This window comes from Cetorhinus maximus, chromosome 2 (genome assembly GCF_964194155.1).
Source record: "Cetorhinus maximus chromosome 2, sCetMax3.hap1.1, whole genome shotgun sequence".
Classification (NCBI taxonomy): domain Eukaryota; kingdom Metazoa; phylum Chordata; class Chondrichthyes; order Lamniformes; family Cetorhinidae; genus Cetorhinus; species Cetorhinus maximus.
The window spans coordinates 205,060,979-205,077,210 of NC_135880.1; the positions used below are offsets into that span (position 1 = coordinate 205,060,979).

The 16,232-nt window shown below is 38.8% G+C and overlaps 1 protein-coding gene across 4 annotated transcripts in view; it reads right to left on the bottom strand.

Moving 5' to 3' along the window:
* The window catches only part of gramd1ba (GRAM domain containing 1Ba), a 500,575-nt gene that overhangs the window by 86,960 nt on the left and 397,383 nt on the right, over positions 1 to 16,232 (bottom strand). For all 4 annotated transcript variants that reach the window (XM_078531845.1, XM_078531813.1, XM_078531836.1 and 1 more), the window contains one exon: positions 15,468 to 15,488. In XM_078531845.1, the coding sequence (XP_078387971.1) occupies positions 15,468 to 15,488 (21 nt within the window). The remainder of the gene's footprint in view (positions 1 to 15,467; positions 15,489 to 16,232) is intronic.

A 16,232-nucleotide genomic window follows, 5' to 3' on the forward strand; every position in this document is an offset into this window, starting at 1 on the left:
CTCCCAGTTCCCCTCTCATCTCTTAATTTATCAGTAGGCATATTTACACTCTTATCTGTCAATACTTGGCATTCCTATGTATCAATTATTGATATTCCACAAGAAAAATGAGATTTGCTTTACAGAGATTTGAAGTTTTCCTCATCAGTCAGTCAGAGCAATTGGAGGGCAGGATTTTTTGCCTGCTATTTTACAACACTGATTGCTTCATTTCTCCCACTACTGGTTACAATCAAACTTAAATCTGATGATTTCAGAGAGCTGCTTACAGGTTCCTTTACTTAATGTTTGTAACCTAAAACATTATATAAACCAATTAACTGCAAAAATGCAGGTTTAAAAATAAATATTTATCTTAAAGAATCTTTTCTGCTGCCATGTTACGATAAAAAACTTTTATTCTGTTCTAGAATGGGTACAGTTGCATTTTAAGATATGCTTTCACTGTCTTTATCTTTATCTGTACTTACCTAGCAAGGTTAGTGTAATATTGAGCTTTACCTGCACTTACATTCCTATTTGTATGATGCTACGACACTACAATACAACAACCTACCACTTGTGTTTGTTTAAAAACTAATTTCAAAATTACAGTCTAGTTTGTGTATATTGAAATTGCGGAGCTCAACATTTACAGGGAAATGTGAAGGATCATAATAAATAAGAGTACATTTGAGAGCTAGTGCCAGATGGAAGACAAGTCAGTTAGGTCCCACTGTAGAGTACAAAAATTTCATCTACCCAGACCTGTCTCTGTAAACCACATTTTTTGTGCAGTGTGGGATTTTTTAAATAAAAATAATAATGGCATGCAATTTTCTTTTAAAAGAAAATACCTTTCCTGGAACTTTCAACTTCCAAGCATACACTCTGCCAACTAGAAAATAAAGTATGCGCCTTCAGCACTCATAGATCCTTTTAAGATTTCAGTATTTTATTGGACTATCTTAGCTCTTCAAAATCTGTTGGTCATCTTTTGTTACTTTCAATGTTGGCATAAACTGGGGAGAAGTCTCACTGCTGTGCTTTCTCATTAACAGGCAGGATAATGTGGTGTCACTGGTGCAAATGAGTTCTGATAGCTCTGACCAGAGAGAAGTAAAGCAATGAATTGTTTGAGAGAGGAACTAGATTGTTTGATTTGCATTTATACAAGTCTGAAATTTTGTTTTTAAGATAAATAGTAAGTGTTCTCATGTTTAGGTTCACAAGCTGGAAAATTCTTCAAAAAGTGCCTTCCCAATCTCTTCAGGGGAGAGCACTGTATAAAGTGCTTTCCGAGAGAGAGAAACACAGAGGAAATATCAAACAGGGCCACTCTCGTGCCCATCCTAGTGATGGAGAAAATTAACAAGAGGATTGAGAGTACTACGTTTTCATCCTGTAGGGCAGGAGAATGGTGCACACTCAAAGGAGGAAAAGAAATAAAAAGGGAATAAAAGATTATTTTTCTAGAAAATATACCTTCAGCATCTTCAGTTTAACCCTACCTTGAAGTAACTTCGTAATTGTACAAAAGTCCAGACAGAAACTTGCTGCACAATCACATCTGCTCAGAACTTAGTGGATAGTTAATCACTGATCAGTCAGTGCCATGGAAATTCATCATTGCAATGTGCAAACACCATTCCTGGACAGAGATGAGTCAGAACTTCAACACACGGCCTTTTATAATTGAAACAGCGTCAAACAGATGGAATAGAAATCTGAAGTATCCTTTTTATTCATTTGCTACTTTAAAGGTCCAAAATATCAAAACCTGAAGCAGCAACCCTGAGAAACAATCAATTTTTTTTTGCATTAACTGAATACAATTTTCAAGTTCTCATTTCTGATTCGTTTCTCAGACACTGTTTCCAAAGCCTGGCAAGGTTAACACTCCAAAAATAAAGAAAATAGAGTGTGATGCACTGGCTTCCATGGTCTCTTGTACTACATGTTGCCATACCTAGAAGGGGACAATTCTAAGTATGGGGAAACAGAACTCTATTTAGCAACAGCTATTTCAGCAAAATAAAAGGACGGATGTTAAAATAAAGATTACTTATAGTAATATAGATATTTTGTACTCTTAGGTAACACTGACCCAGAGCTTCTGTTCCCGGAGGTAGTGGTAGCGGGAATGGGCGTGGGGGGCGCAACTGGAAGCTACCCCAGAACCCAGATGGTGTGCTGGGTTCTGGGGTACTTCACCCCCCTCACCTGGATGACCTCACTCAGTGACTGCACAGCAACTGCCCGGGAAGTTCAAACTTCTGATTGGCAATTACCCTGTACTGGGAACCATCCAATAATCCGATTGAAATTGGAGACCTCGGATGGTCCTGACTCTCTTAACAGAATAGTTATCCAGGAAAAATTAGGCTAACTATACTACTGACCCTCCAATGCCCTCCCCAACCCAACCCAAACTCCCCCCCACCCCACTAACCTCCTGAACCACCGACTACATTCCCTAAACCCTACTGGCAATCGATTTTCCACCCAACCCATCCTATCCCTCCTCCCGACCCATTCTACCACCAACCCCCCCTATCCTACCCATTTACCTTGTACACTTACCTTCTCCTTGGCTACTTAAAAGTAGCTGGGGCCTTTAAAATTATCCGCTTTATGCAGCTAGTGCCGTAAAACAGGGGTGTGGCTTCACTTGCCCCAACGCTGCTGCCCTAGACTGAAGAGCTTCAGGAGCCAGTATGCTGCACATTTCACAGCAGCCCCAAGTCAGCAGGTCGGGGAGAAATGTGCAGCTCCTGACTCAGTGGAGTGGCAATCCGGTTATGGTTACCACTCCATGGAAGTTCTGACCCACTTGTATGTCTGCTTTTTGAAAAGTGAACTTCTTTTGGACATTGTTTCCCATAAATTGCCAATGCTCTAGGGTGCCACTGGTATTATGTCACCGCCAGTGCTCACTGATGATTTCTGCACTCTTTTCCCTGGGGTACACTCCTCTCCCAAATCCCACTCACTTTCAAGTGTCTCTGTTATTAACATGCTGACTGCCCAACCATTACTAAGAATGGCAGAGAAACAATTCCACGTTGCAGTGTTTTACTCTGTCACTTAAATGCACTCTACTTGGTGGCCTAGCTGAGGAATAACAACCTTACCACAAAAGCAGCTTGCAGTTCTGATGAATGGGAACCTAATGTAATCTACAGCTACTGGGTATGAAGCGCTCTTCGAGGCTGCCCAGGGTTCTCACCGTTTCTTAATCCTAACGTCTCATCTCCCATCACTCAAACAAACTTCAAATCAGGAGTTTAGTGTAGCCTGAGAATCAGACTTCTCCACAGCATCTCTGATCAATTAACCAGAGATAGGCTAACAATAGACTTAAGTAGCTTTGCTAATTTTTCATCCGGCTGCTAGAATCTTCTCGTAGCCAGGCTGAAAGCACAATGAAAGCATATAAGCATAACCCAGACTCAGAAAGGGAGCTAAACCTGCAGTGAAGAAGGTCCATTGTGCCCCATGGCTGCTATCAAGGATGCGCCACTCAATTTTTGTGGTAACCCCTCAACATGTGTAGATGCCAATCATCCACATTTCACACAGTCAGCATTATGGATTCTGCATCCACGAGCTTGATGTGGCTGGTTTGTTCCTGGCTATGCTTCTCACTGCTGCTCCTGAACTCCTGCTCATAGCTATCAGCAATGACCTGCAGGGAAGAGTGGAGGAGACTGCTTTCAGCAGTGTTCTATTGGCTGAAACAGCAGCACAGAAGCAACGGGTAGAGAAGAGAGGTAGGGAGGTGGCGGTTGTAGTGCCAGCGTGAACTGAGATAGTGGGGAGGGGGAGGATGAAGTGACAAGAGCAGAAGGAAGTGTGGCAGCTTCAAATGAGGACAGAAAGGGAGATGAGCGCGAGAACGACTGGGGGAAGATGGAGAAGATTTCTGGGTCGAATTAATGGGTGCAATAGAGAAAAGTGTAAGTGTGAATAAGACCTGATGTACAGTGTCACTGTGAGCTGGGGCCTGAACAGGGAGAACAAAAGGGCCCCTCTGTGAATTGGGCAGAAAGGGGGAGAATGCATTCACATCATTGTAGCAACTGTATGTACAATTTTGAAGCAAGTTGTCAGTTCATTAACAGAGAGGACCAAAGCATACAAGCAAAAGTATAAAATTTATCCACAGGAAATAAAGGAAAAATCCTAGAAAAATTACCACAATCTTCCACTATATAAGTGATGGAATGTTGTGACTACCAGTTTTACATACATATATAAGTTATGACAAAAATTTAGTGCTGTGTCTTAGTTGTTATGGCATGTTGGTTTCTACATCATGTTATGGACTGTGATGGGAGAAGTGCGCAGTTAATTCTAACCCCACTTCTCCACAGATGGTAACAATAGTTTAAATGTTTAACTCACCCACAAAACTGGCCAATTGTTACCCTTTGATACTGTTATTCCCAGCATAAAAATACTCTAGCCAGGCATCTTTCAGCACACACAAAAATATTGATTTATTATAAAAGAAGCTACTTTTGAAAAACAAGTTAATAAACTGGTTACCATACAAGTTTTAGTTTAGAAGTGTAACAATTTTCCCCTTTTTTAAAAAAGCAGATATTCGAACCCCCATACACTCACACACAAATACAAAACAGGACAAAACAAAACACAGTCCCCTGCAGAGGCTGGAGTATTGGAAAGTTTCTTTTAAAAGGATAGAATTCAAAGAGATCTTGATGCTGTTGATCTAACAATATTCTGGTCACAATAGATCTGGAAGTTCTTTCAGATGGATCTGGTGGTGAAACTGTCCTTGATTACTCTGACTTAACACAACTGTGCAGACTTTCAAAAAAAACAGATGAGTTATCCTTATGAGACGTTTAGTTTAACAAAGCTGAGACAGAGAGAGAGAGAGAGAGAGAGAGAGAATTTTCTTGCAGCTTGCTTCTAAGGCACACCCACACTCAATCTCTCACAGACTTCCAAATAATGTAAGAAAAAGGTAACAAAAATGTAAAATTATAATAGGCCTCTAATTTCATTGTTACTTTACTGAAACTTGTTTTGTCATATCCTTCTCTGAATCAGGTGACAGTATTGTTGCATCCCGCAGTACAACAATATCATAATAGCTTTTCTCAGTCTTCAATGATATTTCAGGTTTGCTGCCAACTACCATCAGCAGTCTATTCATTTCATTAAAAACGTAACATATGGTAGAATGTGAATAAATTATTGCCGATTAAGTGATTTCGAGGTTCACGTCACATCATAAATAAGTTGAGTCTCACTCAGTGTATGTGGCTTCATCTGAACTAAGACCAAGCATTTTTTCATGAACAATTCATATGCTGTCACTTCCAAAACACTCCTTAGAAGGAGTATCAGATTTTTAAAGTTGAAGGGGTGACAGTCACATGAAGCTCTCTCTCTACCATATTTATATATACTATTATAGTATTTGGCTTTTTAATGTTATGGAAGTACATAGTCTCAATCAACAAAAATAGGTAAAGAGATGGTGCTTACTCTCATGATATGCTGTCTTTCATGCTAATGGAACAATGAAAGTTATAGAGGAGAAAAGAAAGGAAACACAAGATACATATGGTTTCATAACAATACAGACATGACTCAAGCCAAAAACAAGGTCCACAGATAAGTGTAAAAAAGACTAAAGAAAAATAAAACTGCACTAAGCAAAGTCAGTCAAAGCCTGAAAAAAAAGGAACATGACACTGACAGCAACTTTAATTTCTGCTGAAGAGAGTAAACAATCAGAAAGATCCTTCACTTCTATAGCGCCGAGAAACAGTGCACTCTCAAAGAATTCAGATTTCATTGAGGGAAAATTTCCTCTGTATATTGTTTGGAATAATGACATAAATCTGTCCTTTTTGTCTTGTTTCAAGTTCCACTACAAACAGCAAGCAGTGAAAATATTCTCTGCTTGCTATTTGTAGTGAAATTTTAAACAAGGCAAAAAGAAAATCTTCTCTGGTCTTTAAATAATGGAGTTTTAAAATACTGGAAGCAAAAGACAACTTGAAATTATCTTTAATTGTGGAGGACAAAAATAATCTTTCCCTTTGATCTTTTTTGTAACATCTTGCTTAAAGGCAAAGAAAGCGGAGAGATTGGCACTTAGTAAGTAACAAAAAGGGGCTATGGAACTTCATATTAAAAAAACTTAAACCTCTTCTTCAAACTCACCGCGAATTTAAGTTCAGAACAAATTGATCTGAATGGATTCACTCCCCTTGAACAACGATGCAAATTAAAATGACCCCTGTGCAGTCCAACAGCAAATGTACTGGAATCTATGAAGTAAAGTTCTTTTCTACCAGTTAGCTTTCAATCTAATTGTTTTGAGACTAATTCTAAGCTGTGGGCAGGACCTGGAGCCTCTGTATGATGCTGACAACAGAACATATGAATGTAGGTAGCTGGAAGTTCTGGGTTTCTTTGGTGGGGAAGCAGGGGTGGCTGCGGGGCAGGGGCGGGGGTGGGAAGACAGGACCATTGGGGTATTATCAGCTAGGGCTGAAACTGGTAGTCGTGGCCTCCAAATCGTCATTCCTCCAGTTTCCTGATTCATTCAAATAGCGGACTACTGTATAATGAAGGCATGAAGACTGCCCACTGGATTTTGGTTATTAATTCTTATGAGGATCTGACATCACAGGACATCAACAGAACAGAAGACATTTTGGTTCATACAGGCCTTGGAAATGGCGAGAGGGAAGCAGCACGAAGATCCATATTGCCAGCAAAAGTTCTATGCCGTGTAAAACTAATGTCTGCTTTACTCTGAGGAAGTGATAACATTGTTGTCCCTTTCACTCAAATCTGTTACCTGGTTGACACAGTGGTGCACAGAAGACTATCTTACTTGGCACACATGGTTGCTGGTGACTTGGAAGGATCCAGTGATATTGAAATGTTATGGCATTAATTCCTTCACAGCTATGTGCAAAGTCATCCCTCTGGTGAAAGTGGTTTGGAAATTAGCTCGAGGAGATGCAAGTTAGTAACTGTCTCCTTCATGAAGTATAGGCTATGAGGGAAGCTTTATCCTGATGCATTCCCAAGGAATTGGTAAAGTCAATGGAAGAAGGCCATCAATAGATTGGAAAAGTCAATGAACAGGGACCATTGCAGGTCTACCTAGGACTGAACACAAAGCTCGTGAGATGGCAGCAAATGCCATTCTATAGAAACTCATCTTCCTTATTCAAATGAAAGCCCAAATGAATTACCACACTGAGCAATTTTCTGGCGTCAGCAAGAGTGTACTGGGGCAAGGACTGAAGAGAAACCATCTTGAGTGGAAAATAACATGGCTACATATCAGCAGGAAGTAATGAACTTAAGTTCTGGCCTGACTCAGCAAAGCACCTTCCAAATTGTGTGGATGAACTCTCAGAGCACACTATCGCTGAGTTGGTCCTACAATATAACAGCTAGCAAGACAGTAAATACAATAATAATCTAATCAATAAGTTCAGACCTAGAATAATCCATTGCCAAAGTGGTAGCATTCACACTCTAAGTCCAGGATTTTACATCGGTCGGGTGGGCTCAGTGAGAACGGGCAGGGTCTGTCGTGGAGCCAACTGCGATCGGCTCAGCGCCGCAATTTCACACAAGTGGGCCAATTAAGGCCCGCCCAGTGCGGATCGCGAGTGGTAGTGCTGTAAAAGTCTATGAGTCTATAAAATTAGAAATCAGCTATTTAGATATAGAATTAGTAAGTATTTCTTCATCCAAAGAGTAGTCAAAATTTGGAACTCACTCCCCAACAGGGTTAATTGATATTTTCAAAACTGAAATCTATTAAGGGTATCAAGGGATATATGGAACAAAGGTAGGTAAATGGAGTTGTAGTACAAAACAGCTATGATCTAACTAAATATTTGATCAAGCTTGAAAGGCTGAATGGCCTCCTCCTGTTCCTATATTACCACAAATTCAAAGAGAATCCTTTAAGTACATACTTTGGTGCCACCTAGAGGTAGATGTTATTGTTACTGTTTGGACAGAACTTCAAAGCAAAATGGTTTAAATTAAAGCTAGGATTTTCCATTTCTGCACCGATTATCTTACAATTTTTTGACTACTAAAGCGAACAGTCAGGAAATCATGGACAGGAAAAAGCAAAAGCAGAAAACTCCAAGACCTATGCTTAAAATTTTAGAACTTTGCAGGGTCAAACAAATACAAATTGTTTGAGGAAATTTATGGGACCTTAAATTCAAACTTCACACATAGTTCCCATGGCTTCATGACTTGCACAGATATAATCCATGGAGAAATGAAATTTGGACATCCAAACTTCACTATATGCTCTATAATGATTTGGTAAAAAATAAACATTTTTTGCTATGAGGCTATCCCCTTTCATGGACTTCTACTATGTTAATTTTGTACTTTTTTTTTAGGAGAAATTAATACAAACATATGAGTAGGTCACTCGGCCCCTCGAGCCTGCTATGCCATTCAATAAAATCATGGCTGACCTGAATGTAACCTCAACCTCACATTCCTATCTACCCCCCTTAGCCTTTCGCCCTCTTGTTAATCAAGAATCTATCTAGCTCTGCCTTAAAAATATTCAAAGACTCTGCTTCCGCCACAGAGGAAGAGAGTTCCAAAAACACACAATCCCCAGAGAAAAAAAAATTCTCCTCATCTCCGTCTTAAATGAGCAACCTCTTATTTTTAAACAGTGACCTGTAGTTCTAGATTCTCCCACAAGAGGAAACATTCTCTCCACATCCATCTGGTCAAGACACCTCAGGATCTTAAAGGTTTCAATCAAGTCGCCTCTTATTCTTCTAAATTCCAGTGGATACAGGCCTAACCATAAGACAGCCTGTCCATCCCTGGTATTAGTCTAGTAAACCTTCTCTGAACTGATCTAATGCATTTACATTTCTTTTAAAATAAGGAGACCAGTACTGTACATAGTACTCCAGATGTGGTCTCACCAATGCCCTGTACAACTGAAGCATAACCTCCCTATTTTTGTAATCAATTCCCCTCACAATAAATGATAACATTCTATTAGTTTTCCTAATTACCTGCTGTACCTGCATACTAACCTTTTGTGATTCATGCACTAGGACACCCAGATCCCTCAATGTCAGAGCTCTGCAATGTCTTACTATTTAGATAATAAGCTTTTTTATTCTTCCTGCCAAAATGAACAATTTCACATTTGCCCACATTATACTCTATTTGCCAGATCTTTGCCCACTCATTTAACCTACCTTTGTCACTGTGTAGCCTTCTTACATCCTCTTCACAATTTACTTTCCTTAGTATCTTTGTGTCGTCAGCAACTTTAGCAACCATTCCTTTGGTCCCTTAATCCAAGTCATTTATATAAATTGTAAAAAGTTGAGGTCCCAACACTGATCCCTGTGGCACACCACTCGTTACATCCTGCCAACCAGAAAAAGACCCATTTATGCCAACTCTCTGCTTCCTGCCAGCCAGCTAATCTTTTATCCATGCCAATATGTTATCCCCTGCACCATGAGTTTTTATTTTCTGCAATAACCTTTGATGTGGCATTTTATCAAATACCTTCTGCAAATCTAAGTACAGTACATCTACTGATTCCCCTTTATGCTTCAAAGAACTCCAATAAATTGGTTAAACATGATTTCCCTTTTACAAAACCACGTTGACTCTGCCTGATTGCCTTGAATTTTTCCAAGTGCTCTTTTATAATAATAACTTCTAACATTTGCCCTATGACAGATGTAGGTTCCTGCTTTCTGTCTCTCTCCCTTTTTGAATGAAGGAGTTATATTTGCTATTTTCCAATCTAATGGAACCTTCCCCGAATCTAGGGAACTTTGGAAAATTAAAGCCAATGGATCAGCTATCTCACTAGCCACTTCTTTCAAGCTCTTGGGGTGACATCCAGCCAGGCCTGAGGATTTGTCAGCCCGCAGCCCCAATAATTTGATCGCGGCCCTCGTGATTGTAATTTCCCGAGTTCCTCCCTCCCTTCCATTTCCTGATTTACAGCTATTTCTGGGATGTTACTTGTGTCCTCTATAGTGAAGACTGAAGCAAAATACCTGTTTAATTCATTTGCCATCTCCCTACTTTCCATTATCAAATCCCCAGATGCACTTTCTATAGGACCAATAAACACTTTGTTAACTCTTCTCTTATTTAAATAGCTATAGAAATTCTTACTATCCGTCTTTGTATAGCTAGCTAGCTTTCTCTCATACTCTAATTCTTCCCTCCTTATTAATCTTTTTGTCATTCTTTGCTGTTCTATATATTCTGTCCAATCTTCTGAGCTGCCACTGTCTTTGTGTAACTATATAATTTTTCTTTAAGTTCAATACGGTCTTTAACTTTTTTAGTTAACTACTGATGGTGGGCTCTCCTTTGGAATTTTTGTTTTTGGAATGTATATATTCTGTGTATTCTGAAATATCCCTTAAATGTCTTCCACTGAACCTCTATTGACCTATCCCTTAATTTCAATTGTCAGTTCACTTTAGCTAGCTCCACTTTCATGCCCTCATAATTACCCTTATTTAAGTTTAAAATACTAGTTTTGGGTGCATTCATTTCTTCCTCAAAATGAATGAAAAATTCAATCGTATTATAATCAATAGGGTTGACTTCACTATGAGGTTATCAATCAATCCTACCTCGTTGCTCAATACCAGGTCTAATATAGCCTGCTCACTGGTTGGCTCCAGAACGTGCTGTTCTAAGAAACTAACCCGAAAACTCCTCATCTATGCTACCTTTGCCCATCCGATTTTTCCAGTCTATATGTAGATTAAAATCCCCCATTATTGCTGTACCTTTCTGGCAAGCTCTCATTACCTCTTCTTTTATACTCTGTCCTACCATGTACTTACAATTAAGGGGCTGTACACCACTCCCACGTGACTTCTTGCCTTTATCATTCCTCATCTCAACCCAAACCATGTCTTCATCTTGGTTTCCTGAATTTAGTTATCCCTCCTTAATGTGCTAATACCATCATTAATTAATAGAGCCACTCCTCTGCCTTTTCCTAACTTCCTGTCCTTCCTAAATGTCACATACTCTTCAATATTCAGCTCCCAATCTATGTCATGCTGTAGCCATGTCTCTGTAATGGCTATCAGATCCTACTTATTTAGCTATCAGATCATCTGTTTTGTTTCAAATGCTACGTGCATTTAGATACAGAGCCTTTAGCTTTGTCCTTTTATTATTTTTGTAGCATCTAGCCTTATCTGCTGATTTACTCTTAGGATTGTACTCTCTGTCCCTTCCTGTCACAATCTGTTTAGCATTTCCCACACTAATACCTTTCTCTCTTGCCTCAACTCTACTCTTTGGTTTACCACATCGTCCCAAATTTGATCCCTTGCCCCCATTATATAGTTTAAAACCCTCCTTACTTCCCTAGTTATGCGGTATGTGAGGACACCAGCCCCAGCATGATTCAGGTATGAACCATCCCAATGGTACAGGTCCCATTTCCCCAATACTGGTGCCAGTGCTCCACGAACCGGAACGCACATCTCCCACACCAGTCTTTGAGGCACACATTCATTTCTCTAATCTTATTTGTCCAATGCCAATTTGAACATGGCTCAGGTAATAATCCAGGAAAATCTGGTGAGAGATGTCAGTGCTGGGTAATGGGGCACACTTTCATTTCATTCTCAGTAGTTTAATGGTAGGACCGTGAGCTATCCGGGGGGGGGGGGGGTTACACAGGTATCTGATTTCTAAATGTTTGAGAAAAGGGGAATGATACATCTATCTGAATGATTGCACTCAAAAGAAAATGGTTGAAGTGCTTACTTTATACTCAATCAGTCTTACCACTCGTAAGAGCATCACAAAACAACAGTTACTGCTGTGACTCATGCACACTGTATTACAACCGGAATCAAATTCAGACCTAAAGCACAAACAAACATTAACACTCATTTCTCACTTCTCTCTTGCATGTGTTTGAACATCAAAAGCAAATCAGAAGCTGTGACTTGCTAGACAAGGCTCCCAAAAATAACATTTCACTGTCGAAAGCAATCCCCTAATATACCATCTTAATTTGGTTGCCATGTCACTGCAGCTGATAATTAACTGAACTCAGAATTATTGTACTTAATGTTATAATCTCATGGTCAACTTCTAATTTCAGTACAATGTCAAGGAAACCATATCTGAAAAACCCCAACTCCGCAAAGAAAGAATGAGTTTGTAAACTGCAGAGTTATTATAAATTAAAATTGTGATTTGCATGTGCAATACATCAAGTTTTTTTAAATGCAGGGTTAACATCATCTTTCATGAAAAATTGAGTAATTCCCACTTAGGTGTTTTGTTGGTGTCTTGAAATGATCCTATTTTGCAGCCCATTGCTGTATACATCCAGAAGATGAGGTGCAAGTAGTGATACAGTGCAGATTAAAACATTCAAATCATTTCTGAATCAACCAGTAGTGGAAATGCACAGGTTCAGTGCTGTTATAGGCGGGGACGAAAATGGTTTTAGTGGGCCTTGTAAATTAGCCCAAATAACAGGGCAAGCTAACTGAATTCCGAATAGAATGATATATATTCTGTGATCTGTTATTACAGTAGCTTCTTCATAAATTCAAAGCAGATTAGGCACTTTTACTCAATCATTTTCACACTCAGAAGTTATGTTTTAATCATTGTCAAATAAGTGCATATGCACATGGGCAAAAAAATGAATAGGGGGGAAATTCAGAGTAAAACTTCCCCGGAGCACATGTAATTTCCCGTTATTAAATCTTCTGGAATTATGAGATGTGCTGGATCAACTTACATTTCTCCATTACATGATATCTACTCTTTTGCCCAAAGGATGTTTATTTAAACTGGCTTGACGAAGAGAAGAAAGGAATTTAACATGAATGTATTTGTATTATAATGTCATCTAATGTTCTACAGAAACAGAATAACGCCACTGGACCAAAGCAAGTTGGATCAACTGTGACAGTCAAGGAAGGGTTGCTTGTCTCCACGCTATTTAAATCATAGTATACGACTGCACGGAAGGAGGGCAATCAGCGCATTGTGGTGAAAGAAGTGTTATCAGTCCTGCTTCCCTGCCCTTTCCCCATAGCTCTGCAAATTTTTCCCTTCAAATATTTATCCAAGTCCCCATTGGAAGTTACTACGAAATCTGCTTCCACCAATCCATCAGGCAATACATTTCGCTGCTTAAAAAAATGTCATATTCCATCTCTCAACCTTAAATTTGACTCTTCTTGTTACTGACCCTTCTGACACTGGCGTGCAGGAGTACTGATATTAAAAGGAATAATCTTGTCACAAAATGTTTTTGGCAAACCTTCCTTTGGCAAAGGGGACACATCAGAAGGAGCCAGTGTTCCATCATCATGTTGTTATGCACAAGTGACAGTATTGTGTGTTTTTGATGAGATTTATCTAATTATGATGTGGCGGGCTTTGTAAACAAAGTACTGAAAGATATTTACATACTTCAACTCTGGTTTAGTTTGTAGCCACTGAGGGGGCAGGAATCAGAAGTCCTGGTGAACGGTGCAACAACTATATAAATACTTTCCAAAATGCAACACATACTTCTGCCAAGGACAACAGTCCTTTAAACATACATTATAAAGAGTTGAATGTCAAGTACTGATCAGTCCCTTAGAAGTTGTTATAACAATAATTTTGGAAACATCTGGTTAGCTCTAATCTTAAATTCTGCCTTTGCAACCCTAGATATGAAGTATACAGGAAAAACATTAGAAGCCATCATAGCTTGACATAAAATTACAGTAATCAGCTTTAAAAAATCCTCCATTTTGCATATAAAATTTTGCGTTTAAAATGATTGAACAGTAGGTGGCTGTTAAACATGTTATATCATTTCTTATAATTTAACAACGAAAGGTCTACATTGTTAAACATAACTTTCCTAGAAATCTCACATGGTATTGTTAGGGCATGTGATGTGTTATGCTTAGAAACTGGCATTTTAACTGCTTCTAGGTTTTTAATGACAAATTACAATACAGCACTTGGACAAGAGATTCCATGACACGCAACAAATGTAGAAACACAGAATTTGTTCCTGGATGTCATGTCACTTGGGTTACCTTTCGTTAAGAAACAAGTCATGCAACCTGAATACTCTCCAAAGAATGTGATTGTTCTTTTCCATATTAAATACACTCAGATCTTACAGTAATGTATATTTTGATAACAGAGTAAATACCCAGTGCAATTTAACACTAGCAATATTTACATAACATGCATAGGAAGAGAGATGCAACTATACTCAGCCTTATGGTGTTAAAAACTATATTCTATAATATCGTAGTGCAGAATAAAATGATATGAATAAAATCAATAATGCATTGATCAAGACACAAACAGTACTTTAAAACAAATATTATTCTATTTACTTCATGCATTCAAGAAAGCAAAGTCAGTAAACAATGCAATATGAGGTCAGCATTTCAGCATGCACCATTAGAACCCCTGATTAAAATGCATTCCATTAATTCATTATAAAAAAACTTCTTCATTGAAAGAAAGTAGCATTTGCCGCTGGTGGTGATAAATATTAATAACTAATAGCTACCTCAGACGCTGGACAATGGTGATATCTAAAACACGACTGTTCCAGAGAAGACAAAAAGTAATCAGGGCAGGTCCTTAAACAATATCCAAACTTTCTGCTCACACCAGCTGATCTGTGCTGTGAAAGAAATTCAGTCAATCCCTTGAACTGAAGCCCAAGTGAGACCTGAGTCACAGAGACATATTAATGGACTACAAGGATATTCAACAGATGCACTGTTTCAGTGCAATTGCAGCCCAACTTGAAAATTGAGGCAGCAAGAAAATGGGAGATGTGTCAATCAGATTGATTGTCACCCTTTTGCATCGGCAATTCAGTTGAGGCATTTATGGCAACTGACACACTTTTGTGCTTCATCCATCCCTGCAATGGTCAATACAGGGCCAATAATGGCCAGTACGTGCACCTATAGAGTCTTACTTAAGTACTTGATATTGTAAGAGGAATGGGAAAAAATGCTCTCAATCCCAGGGCTTTTGTTTTCAACATGTGGTTTTCCTTCTGATAACAAAAGGCTATTACAGAATATGGCAGTCAACATACCTGCATCTTGAAACAATACACACTCAAATGCACTTATAGTTTCTTTGGCCAAATTCATTCAAAAATGTTGTGCTGCACATGGCTGAGAAAAGAAACTTCAATTTGAGAGTGGTCTTTTAATAACCTGCCAAGACAACTCATTAGATCTAAATTATTCACTCATGCAGTATGTTCAATTGATACTGAAGCTTGTTTATCATTTGAGAGTGCATGCAATATGAAAAAATAGTTGACTAAAATCACTTACAGCAGTCAAATGGGATCATTTGTGCTCTGAAGGACGACTAACACAAAGAAAACATAGATATTAAACAGGAAGACTTACGTTGTACCAGCTCTGGCTTTTCTGTAAAAGAACAAAGCAAAAAAGAACTGTAAATATCAAAAGTGGAGAACAAAGTATTCAAGGAAAAGGCAGGAAAAATTTACACACTACCGTGTCCCTATTTGATATAGTCTGACACAACAATTCCAACCTAACCCACCCACAGGGAAATTCACAGGATTGGGTGCAATGCTAGTTTTATATCCCACCCAATTTTACACTCCATTGAAGTCAGTGGAGATCAACATTGGGTGGGATGTAAAATCGCATTCCACCCAATCCCATGGATTTCCACCCTGGCAAGTTAGGTTAAATTTACTCTCGAGTGTCAAAGCAAAAGAGGCCCATTAACCCTTCAACATGTGCCAGAAACAAGGAAAATGTTACTACAAGCATTAGGGTGAGCTCCACTAGGTACAAATCTATAGTACTGTATGGTACAAACTAACATGCCTTCCAAGTTATGACTTTAAACAATGGAAGTTAATTAAATCTGCCATTTTTAAAATAATTTCGATTGTAGTGTTTGCATGGTTAAATTCCAGTGACGTTCTAACCCAGCAGGATTGCTGACACTACTTATATCTCATCATGCGATATTATTTGTGTAAAGAAAGCAGGTGCTTGCTGACCAAGCTTATGCTAATGAACATTTTACTTCCAAAAGACAGAGAGATAAATGGTCTTGTCAGTAACAGCTCTGCTGTGATCACAGGTCTCAAAGTGAAAAAAAATGCATAGTAGTGCATTTTAATAGTAAGAGCT